The 11289-nt window shown below is 43.8% G+C and overlaps 1 protein-coding gene across 3 annotated transcripts in view; it reads right to left on the bottom strand.

Annotated features, from left to right (window-relative positions):
* Positions 1-9210, bottom strand: part of Ift81 (intraflagellar transport 81) — a 75248-nt gene extending 66038 nt beyond the window's left edge. Inside the window, exons 1-4 of one of the 3 annotated variants that reach the window (XM_005344447.2) lie at positions 9096-9210; positions 5199-5366; positions 4027-4130; positions 2994-3174 (exon numbers count right to left, since the gene is read on the bottom strand). In XM_005344447.2, the coding sequence (XP_005344504.1) occupies positions 2994-3174; positions 4027-4130; positions 5199-5342 (429 nt within the window). In that variant the 5' untranslated portion in view covers positions 5343-5366; positions 9096-9210. The other 2 variants (XM_026788017.1, XM_026788019.1) reach the window with 2 other exon arrangements.
* Between the last annotated feature and the right edge of the window lie 2079 nt (positions 9211-11289).

Below are 11289 nucleotides of genomic sequence, written 5' to 3'. Positions count from 1 at the left end.
ACAGGGTTTCTCTGTGGCTTTGGAGCCTGTCCTGGAACTAGCTCTGTAGACCAGGCTGATCTCGAACTCACAGAGATCCGCCTGCCTCTGCCTCCTGAGTGCTGGGATTAAAGGCTTGTGCCACCATCGCCCGGCTTAAATACATGTTCTTAAAAGCAGTTACTGGAGCCGGATGGTAGTGGCGCACGCCTTTAATTCCAGTACTCAGGAAGCAGAGGCAGGCTGATTTCTGTGAGTTCGAGGATAGCCTGGTCTACAAGAGCTAGTTCCAGGACAGGCTCCAAAGCTACAGAGAAACCCTGTCTTGAAAAAACAAAACAAAACAAAACAAAAAACAGTTACTGCCAAGTGGTGGTGGCCCACAGGTTTAATCCTAGCACTCAGGAGGTAGTGGATCTGTAAGTTTGAGGCTAGCCTGGTCTACAGGTCTACAAAGCAAATTCTAGGACAGGCTCCAAAGCTATACAGAGAAACCCTGCCTTAAAAAACAAAAAGCAGCCGGGCGGTGGTGGCACACGCCTTTAATCTTAATCTCAGCACTTGGGAGGCAGAGGCAGGAGGATCTCTGTGAGTTCGAGGCCAGCCTGGTCTACAAAGGGAGTTTCAGGACAGGCTCCAAAGCTACAGAGAAACCCTATCTCGAAAAACCAAAAAAAAAAAAAAAAGCAGTCTCGATTACATAATGTAATTCTAGGCTTTTGAAGACTGAGGCAGGAGGATCGGGGTGAAAGGTCAGAATGGGCTACATATCAAAAATCAAAAACAAAATCCTGCATATTCTTACAATCCATACAGCATATAAAAACAAGACTGGCATGGTCTCCTCACTAAATACTTCTCTGGCTCCATTTCTGGCTATTTTCTTTCTCATGATCTCAACTCTTGCTATGTTGTCCCTGGAACAGCCCTGGCTCCCACCTGCAGGTTACCTATCCTATTCCCTCTGAGAACACTTGCAACACCATCCCTGCTAACCTGGATAACAGATCCACAGTCCGAGCATAGCTACCACTCTTCTCAGCGAAGCCTGCTTTGGCCCCTTGTCTATCAGAGTAGAGATCATGTCATAACAGAGTAGTTACTTGTCTGCCTCCCTCCAGGAAATAACAATAGCCAGGAGGGCTAGAATGCATTTGGTATGAATACCTTCAGAACCCCAGGGCTTACTATAGGACATAATCCTCACAGGCGTGTAATAAACAGTAGTCAGATTAATGAAAAATACCATAGCTGTTACCCTAATTTTTAAATGAGCAGTAGTCTATGGTCTGAAAGTATAGCTCAGTGGTAGAACATGTACCTAACATGCATAAGACCCTAGGTTCAGGTGCTGGAGAGATGGCTGGGTGGTTAAGAGCACTAATAACTACTCTTTCAGACGACCTGGGTTCAATTCCCAGCACCCACATGGCAGCTCACAACTGTCTGTAACTCCAAGATTTGACACCCTCAGATAGACATACATGCAAGCAAAACACCAATGCACATAAAATAAAAAATTACTTTTTTTAAAAAAGACCCTGTTTCAATCTCTAGCACCACACGCATACACACCACAGTATTTTTTAAATGATAACATCAAGAAATTAATATTTTTGACTGATCATATTCTATAAATCTACAAATCATACATTGTAAAACTTTTCATAAAGAAAGACAACATTCTTCCGCTCCCTCCCCTCTATATGTATACATACACATATATACATGGTTTTTCGAGATACTGTTTCTCTGTTTAACAGCCCTGGATGTCCTGGAACTCGCTCTGGAGGCCAGGCTGGCCTCAGACTCACAGAGATACTCCTGCCTCTGCTCCTGAGTACTAGGATTAAAGGTGTGCATCACCACCACCTGGCATCATTTTTATTAGTATCTTTCTTAAATGTGCTCTTTTTAAATACACATACCTCTCACACACGCTTCAAGAACAACATCTTTATTGCCTTTTATCCTCTTAATTAGCTAAGTATATTAAGAGATACTATTAATAAACTTCCTCTAAAGGAACTGAAATTACCAAAACATATCAAACAGATATCCAAAATGCAATCTTTTAAAATTACTGCTAGTGATCTATGCAATACATATGAACCCATTATGAAGGGGATGAGAAGGGAGTAGAAATACTCCACACTTACATATCCCTGTTTTATCACATAAGTGCTTACTATGGCATTTGACCTATGTACATACAGCCGTGGCTTTAAGAGACCAATATTAACTTTACTTTTGATGACAGCTATAACAATACACAGATGAAAAATAAAAATATTTGGTTGTTTTGATTCAGCCCAAATACTAAGCAACCAATATACAGAAGTCACTATACTAAATCCTGGAAGAAAACAAAGACAGACACACCTGTCTCCATGGACCTCATAGTTTACTGGAAAAGACAGAATTACAAACTTCATAACAAACTGACCCCAAAATCAATCTAAGTATAAAAAAACTAAAATTCTTTGAAATCCAGCCTGGTTTCTCTGTTTCTGTCATCTGTGGTCAGCCAGGTACTGACAAGAGGACCCAGGAATCAGACCTCAGTAGTCAAGAGCTTAAAGAAAGATCCAAGGCCAGAAGCCAATGATGGTGAGAAAAATGCACTGCAAACATCCACTCTCTCTATCCTGAAAGAACTGCAAGCCTGCATCAGCTGCAGGGCCCACAAGTCTATCATTTGTCCTGGTGTACTATCACGACAGCAGCTTCTCTCTCATTTGGATGACAAACTGCATAATTACCTTACTGATCGGCACAGTGCTCTGCAGTCTCCAGCTCAGGACTCCATCTACCCAGAATGACCTAGTACAGAAAGAGCTTGACTATCCATTTCCTATCACCAAATAGTATTAGTGTGTGAAAGTCACTGTTTAAGATATGACCACAGCTGACCATCAGCGGACACTATTTTCTTTGGTGTCACTTGGAATCCTAAAGTAACAATTAGAGAGAGATTATCAATGAAGCCAAGCAGCTTTGTCCACTATATGTACCTGTTTATTGGTGTCGGCCACAGTTTCATCTTGTAGAAATTCACTTGGCACCTCCAGTTTTATTAAAAAACGAGCTAAATATGCCCTTTTCTTTAGTTCATTACTCCTCTGAAGAAGCCAGTGGAGCACTGGGTAAATTACAGGTTTACTTCCAATCACCAAACCTTGACGAAAGGTACTCCTAAGAAGAAAACACACCGCAGATGCAGTCAGCATAACTGGAAAAGACAGCCTTGATTCACAGTGTAACTTACAGGGTCCTTATTGCTTTACAGAACTACTTTTAAAATATGGATACGAGGCTAAAGTCAGTCTTACATTAGTCAGAAAACTAAATCCTCAATATATTACTAAAGTATCCAAGAAATTGTGTTGAAAAAAAATTAAGTAGCTGGACAGTGGTGGCACACGCCTTTAACCCCAGCACTCGGAGGCAGAGGCAGGTGGATCTCTGTGAGTTTGAGGCCAGCCTGGTCTACAAGAGCTAGTTTCCAAAGCAAAGCCTTAATTCTTAATGCTGGCTGGGCAGCATTTAAGTTGTTCTGGTTTCTTAAGATTTTTATTTATATGTATGTGTATATTTGTGTAAGTACATGCTGTGTGTGCAGGTGTGTGTGTGTGCATGCGCATGCATGTGTGTCTGTGTGTGTGTGTGTGTGTCTGCCCTGAGAGGCCAGAAGAGGGAATTTGATACCTGGAGCTGGAGCTGGAGATGATTGTGACCACTAAACTCCTCTGAAGGAGCAGCAAACATTATTAACCACTGACCATTTTCCAGCCCCAGTTATTTTATCTAGAATGGTATAAATCACAAAATGGTATTTGCCTGACTTTTTTGGCCAGAGGGGAAGAACTGACCCACTTAAGACTTTCTACGTGACAACACAGCATTCGAAGGATTAAAATGGTTTTCAAATTCTGTAATGTCCTAAGGCAATCAGAAGAGGGAGGGCCAGGTGTTACCTAAAAAGACCAACTACAGCATCTGGAGGTTTGAGCTTTAAGAAAACATGATATATGAGCAGATTCTTACATGTCTGTAGCATTTCCTGGAGGTTTGTACTTAAGGATACCAAGAAGGTTCAACATTCGCTTGGCTGTCTGCTCTGGCATCTCCTCTCTGATATCAACATCTTGCTAACAAATAAATAAATTGAAAAATATGTCATTGTTGTATATTTAACAAAGAAAAATATTTAAACTCATTGACAAGCTTGTTCTGGTGGAGCTAACAGGCACAATGGTCTCTTCATAAAGCAGAGTAAGTACAGGGCTCAGATTCCAAGTGAGGGAGCACACAAGTCAGGTCAGGATTCACGTTTAGAAAGTCAAGCTTCACAGAAAGTGAATAAAAGACATGAGCTAACCTGCAGTACAATAAAACCTTTTGTAAAATGCATCTTTATTCCAGGACCAAAGCTATTTGTGTCTAAAAGTAGAGAAATAATGTCTAAATAAGGTTTGAATAGAAAATTGAGGGGCCAGGGGGCTGGAGAGATGGCTCAGCGGTTAAGAGCATTGCCTGCTCTTCCAAAGGTCCTGAGTTCAATTTCCAGCAACCACATGGTGGCTCACAATCATCTGTAATGAGGTCTGGTGCCCTCTTCTGGCCTTCAGTCATATATGCAGGAAGAATATTGTATACATAATAAATAAATATTAAAAAAAAAAAAAAGAAAATTGAGGGGCCAGCGAAATGGCTTAATGGGTAAAGGGGTCTGCCACCAAGCCTGGCAACCCCAATTTGATCACAGGGACTCACACGGTAGAAGGCGAGAACTGATGCCTGAAAGCTGTCCTCTTTCTTGGGTTTGATAAGCATGTACATGCCCATACACAAGCACATAAAACAAATAAAATGTAAAACAAACAAACTTTTTTTCGTAGACAACTGAAATGTGCGTTAGTAGGGATCATTTACTATTGCTTTACAAGCAGGGTAAACAAGGCCTGAGGAGGGCTTTGCAGACCCACAATAGTTAGAGGCAAAGGTGGGCTGTCCTAACAGACTTTTCATTACAAAGAAGGAGAAAATTTAGCCACTTCTTTAATCCCAGAACTCAGGAGGCAGAGGCAGGCAGATCTCAGTGAGGCCAGCCTGGTCTACAAAGTGAGTTCCAGGACAACCAGGGCTGTGTTAAAAAACAACAACAACAAAGCAAACAAAAAAAACTAATAAAAAATGGAACTGAAGAGAAAACTTACCTTGGGGTCGATCTCAGCCAGAACATCATTGAGAACTTGTAATAGTTGCATTGGTCCCAGAGAATCAAATGTGATTAAATTATAGTTCTTCTTAAAAGGCTCCTTATTGAGGCTATCCACGATGAACTTGATTTGGTCACTCATGATTAAGTCTTTTATAGCTTAAAACTAAAAAGGGGGGGAAAAGAAGAGGAGGGAGATTCCTTAATCTTGATAGCTAAAGAAAGTGTTGGGAGAGAATCAAGATTAAGATTATAGGAAGTAGCCAGGCGGTGGTGGCACACGCCTTTAATCCCAGCACTCGGGAGGCAGAGGCAGGCGGATCTCTGTGAGTTCAAGACCAGCCTGGTCTACAAGAGCTAGTTCCAGGACGGACTCCAAAACCACAGAGAAACCCTGTCTCGAAAAACCAAAAAAAATATTTAAAAAAAAAGATGGGGGAAAGGCCAGTTTGTTGGAAGAAATCAAACTATGAAATTTCTAATGGAATCTATATATGCTGTTAACATTTAATATGGACTGCTTTTGTACACACATCAGCTCTGGCAGCAGTCATGTGGACACGGTCCACTTACACTAAAGCCTCTCCAGTCCAGCTACACAGTTTTTACCCTGGGTTAAAGAAAGAATTACAGGCAAAGCCTCTCCAGTCCAGCCACACAGTTAAAGAAAGAATTACAGGCAAAATTTTAGTTTTTGTTTTAAATTGGTAACTCACATTAAAATATCAGATTTTTATGGTAACAATCTAGATCTTGTTCCTTTTGGCAAGCAGATCTGGCGATGGAGCCCCTATTTGTGCTTAGCCTCACCCACAGAGTGCAAGCAGGGCCCACAAACCACTTACAGCCCAGGCATGTTCTCTAGTGCTGTCCAGGTCTCTAGCAAACTCTCTCCACTCATTGCTATTACTGGATTAGCCTGGGAGACGGCAACTCTGGGTAATTCAGGTCCTGGTTTCCTTTTACCTCCAACGAGGAAACTGTCTCCAGCATTTGGCCGCCACCTCTCATCCCAAATCACTTGTAAGCTCTCTTTCCTATGGACTGAAGGCTGATCCTCTATGATCTAGCTCAGCCTCTCACTCTGAAGCCGGCCCAGTCACTGCTCCCTGCTTCCACCTACTTTTCTCTGCCTGGCAGGATTGCTTCCCTTGTTTGGGTGTGACTCTCACCAAGCTCAGGTTCAAGTTATCTCAGGAAACCCTCAAGTTCTGCAGCAAAGAAAGAGTCAGTCCTCCACCCCCACCATTGGGCTAGGCTTTCCTTAGGCTACTTTTTATGTTGTTCTACTTTCTTAGGTGTACATTGTTTCTTGCTTTGCAAAACTGTACTTTCCATGAGGAATCACATTTCCATTGTGAATACACATTGAGCTGGAAACAATGACTGAACTCATTCATAGGCCTCAAGCCAAAAAACAAAACAAATTTTAAAAAAATAAAACACAGAAGCCTAAGTCAAGAAGAAATAAGGCCTTTATGAAAGACCATAACCTTATAAAAAAAAAAAAACCCAAAAACCTGAGTTTCTGGGACTGGAAAGAACACTCGGCAGTTAAGAGCACTGGTTGCTCTTGTAGAGGACCTGGGGTTTGGTTCCCAGCACCCACGTGGTGGCTCACAACCATCCCTAACTTCATTTCCGGGGACTCTAACATCCTCTTCTGAACATCACAGGCATCAGCATGCATGTGATGCCCATACATACATGTAGGCAAAACATACACCTAAAATAAATATTTTAAATTATTTTTTAAATTCTAAACTAAAAAAAATATGTATCTGATTCAACTACTGAGAAGGCTTTACCACGGGAAATTGTTTACTAAAATGAACTAGGCTGGGGACGTGGCGTAGTTGGTCGAGGGCTTGCCTAAAATGTAGGAAGCCCTGAATTCAGCTCCTAGCACTGACTAAACTGGAAGTGGCTGCACATTGGAAACAGGACAATCAGAGTGCAAGGTGGGCCGGGCAGTGGTGGCGCATGCTTTTAATCCCAGCACTCAGGAGGCAGAGGCAGGCGGATCTCTGTGAATTCGATGCCAGTCCAGTCTACAGAGTGAGTTCCAGGACAGGCTCCATAGCTACTGGGAAACCCTGTCTCAAAAAATAAAACAAAAAGAAGTACAAGGTGAACCTTGGCTACTCAGTGAGGTCAAAGCAGCGTAGGCCTCTTGAGACCTTGTCAAAACCACCCCAGACTGAACTGCTACTCCTGTATATGATGCTGCACATCTATAACCCTAGGACTGCAGAGGCTGAGAGAGAAGGAGCCAGAGTTTGAGGCCAGCCTGAGCTACATAAGACCCGATTAAACTAGAAAGATACGTGAGACAAAGGAAGCAAAAGTTATCTTAATGCTTTCTTAGTTAAAACTATGAAATAGATACTATTTCACTCAAGATATAAAGTGAAGCCATGAGCATCTTGCTCTAAAAAAAAACCTTTTGAAAGATCTCGCTGTGTAGGCCTAGGTGGCCTGGGCTACAGGCCCACTATGTAGACCAAGACTCTACCTCCCTAAATGCTGGGATTAAAATCAAGGTCCACCAAGCTTGGCGTGAAATGGGTTCCTTAATTGGGTGGGTGAAGCTTATGTTTAGAAAACATTTAAAAAACTAAAGATATTACTATTTCATAATAATACAATTATGAGTAAATAAAACAGTAAAAAGTCAGAAAAGGATGGCATAACCAGCATAGCTTCTAAATTTAAGATTTCTTTTAAGCTTATATCAAAATATCTTAGCCAGGAAGTGTGGTTTGCACTTTTAATCTCAGTGCTAGGAGGCAGAGGCAAGCAGATCTCTGAGTTGGAGCCCAGCTTGGTCTACAGAGTGAGTACCTGGACAACCAGGGCTACACAGAGGAACCCACACAGAGAAGCCGTGTCTCAAAACACAAACCAAAAATAAATAAAAGTAATTATCTTTATTTTTTAAAACTGTAGAGCTTCAAGTTTTCAGCTGTAAAAATATATTAATACACATCTTCATATCCACATATATTTAATTTAAAACAATTTTGAAATTATCAGGTATTTTTTTTCTCTTTCAGAAACACAAAATCAAACCAAATATCTGAATAAATGAGTAAAATGTTGCTAAAAAGAGAGAAGAAAAGCAGGGTTCTGGGGGCTCATGAGTATTTATAGACAGGTAATGGTTGCTAAGGGAGGGATCTATATTTTCTTCAATGGTGTGTCACTGATAAGTAACCCATGCTCCTGAAAGAAACCATAATTAAACTCATAGGACCACCAAAAAAGAAGGGGGGGGGGGATCATTAAAGTCGAAGGGAGATGAGTTGGGAAATGGAAAGGGAATCAGGGGAATGGGAAGTCGGAACAGTATAATCAAAAGACACTGTATGCATGTATGAAGATGAAGATAGCATAATGGCACCCATTATGCATAACTAATATATGGCAACCAAAAAAACTTTTTTAAAGAAAGAAATCGGTTGTGGTTCCCGCACCCCAGGTCGCCCACCAGCTTTCAGAGGACAAGGACGTTCTTGAACAGGTAGGCTGTCGGTGCCCGGCGGGCGCTGCGCGCTAAAATTAGCAAAAGCAATTACTATCCCTCTTCCAGCGCAACTGGCCGCGCTAATTCACCAGCACTCACCCACAGCAGCACCCAGGGGGCCGGGGCAAGAATTAAAACCAGGACGCGCGTTTTATCTGGCACAAGTCGGGGCGGCGTGCGCAGGCCCACTGGCTCCCGCGAGTCCCAGGAACAGAGCCCGGGGCCGAGGGGGGCCAGGGACCCCGCTCCCGCCGATCCCCACGCGGCCGACCCCCGACCAGGCCCTGGCGCCGCCACCGGCCGGGAGCAGGCGCAGTTCGAGGGGACTGGGGGTTCTCCGAGTTTCCGACCGCGAGTTGGCGGGGTTACCTCAAATTCTCCTCACGAAACCACTTCCCCACCCCTCGGGAGGCACCCGAGCGCTAGCGGGTTCCTAGAGACCGCTCCTTGGCAACGGTTGCCATGCGGTGACGTCACTTCCCATGGTTCAGGGCGCGCACCGGGGGCGGGGCCTCGGGCTGGGAAGCTGGACCTGTCGCCTGCTGTTCTGAATCACTGCAGAAAGCCTGGGGTGTCCCGGGCTGCCGGTCCCACTCTGAGCGATTATCGCCGTCGCGAACCCTCTACAGTTCACACTTGACAAAGTACTTAGCCTGTGCTATTTGAGTGTGCTGTTTCATATATTTATTTACTTACCAAACTTGAGGCGACTACTTCTTTGAAGCAGGGCTAGATGGGGTTTGGGGGTCAGGAAGCACTGGGCATGGTTTTCAAGTTTAGGTTTTTGATGTAAGTATCTCCAGATTAAACCATGCATGGGAACAATTATAGAGTATAGATTAAGAGACGCATGGAGGGAGAGACAGACAGACAGACAGACAGACAGACAGACAGACAGACAAATGGAGCCCTACTCCGAAAACTGGGTTAGTTGATCAGCCATCCTTGGAGAAACTTACCACAACCTAAAACTAACAAATGATAAATTAGACCTTTCTTATATGCCCCATACTGCTGACTATTAGAGAATTCAATAGAGAACAAGACCCAGCGGGGTTCTGTCCCCGTAGGAGTGAAGGGGTAAGACAGACAGCAAATTAGGCCAGGACTGAGAGACATGTAGCAAAATGTTCCAGTGATGATGAAGCCCAGATGACGAGCCCCGCGCTTACTGGGGGACAGGGAGGGCTGAAGGAGCCATACTGTCAAACCTCCACCCGAAAGAGCCATATTAAGGCCCAGTAAAAGAATCTGGTGAGAGGCTCAGCTGGTAAAAGGTGCTTGGCGGGAACCACAGAAACGGAGACAGACTGCTTGTCGACAGACCGAAGGGAAAACGGATTCCTCTCTGGGACGCCGTAAGATAAAACCTTGGTGGGACTCACCTAGGAAGACATTCCCGATAAGATTCACAACAGGCAGGCATTGCTGATTCTGTCTGAAGCAAACTAGCCCCTCCCACCCCACTCCCCAGATGCCAGGTCAAGTCTTGCATGTAATCTCCCAGTGGCACCTTTTAACTGAACTGTATTTGAGATTTTTAATAGATTCTAACCCTATGTGACAGTAGTTCTGAAGGCTTGTCACTTCTACATCACCCCTCCCTTCCTCTACCTCCTCTCCTCCCACTCCGCCTCCTCTTCTTCCTCTACCTCTTGCTGTTAACCTTGCACATGCTAGGAAGGTACATCATCACCCTTTCTTTTAATTTTCATTATATCATTTATTTATTGTGTGTAGGAGGGCTCACCCCACTGCGGGCCAGGCCATCCCTGGGCATGTGGGCCAGGAGAAGCAAGACAGTAAGAAGTATCCCTTTGCGATTCCTGCTTCAAGCTCCGGCCTTAAACTCCTGCCTTTACTTCCTGACAATGGACTGTGATCTCTAAACCAAGCGAACCCCTTTCTCTCCAGTTTGTTTTTGGTTGTGGTATTTCATCACAGTCATAGAGAAGCAAATTAGAGCAGGTGGCTAGATACTGTGTACTTGTGAAGTTCAAGGATAACACTACTTTCGGGTGTGACTTACTGTCAGCTTGACTTCCTCCCTCCACCTCTCTGGCTCCTCTCCACTTTGCTCTGGATGGGCTGCTAGCAGTGACAGCCTCGTGTTCCAGAACAGTCCCAGAGCAGACTCTTGTCTGCACAAAGTCCATCAGACGGGCTGCACACTCTCACTTTCATGTTTGGTTTACGTGTACTGGTGTTTCCCCCTGCATGTGTACGCCACGTGCATGCAGTGCCTATGGAGGCCATAAGGGGCATCAGATTCGTGGAAATGGAGTTACAGATGGTTGTAACGTGTGTGTGTGTGTGTGTGTGTGTGTGTGTGTGTGTGTGATTGTGTGATGGGAATCAAACTTGGGTTCTCTGGGAGAGCAGCAAGTGTTCTTAACTGCTGAGCCATCTCCCCAGCTCCTAGACAATTTCTTTTTAAATTTTAAAAAAATTCTTTGGCCATATTTTATTTTGCTAAATCATCTGTGCTAGCCTTGAATCTTCAGTCTTCCTGTCTCGGGAATGCTGAGTAGCTGGGATTACATGTGTGCACCACCAAGCCACA

Source organism: Microtus ochrogaster, chromosome 2 (assembly GCF_000317375.1).
Source record: "Microtus ochrogaster isolate Prairie Vole_2 chromosome 2, MicOch1.0, whole genome shotgun sequence".
NCBI classification, from domain to species: Eukaryota; Metazoa; Chordata; class Mammalia; order Rodentia; family Cricetidae; genus Microtus; species Microtus ochrogaster.
Note: the sequence above shows the minus strand (reverse complement) of the source record. Positions and strands in the feature narration are given on the sequence as shown.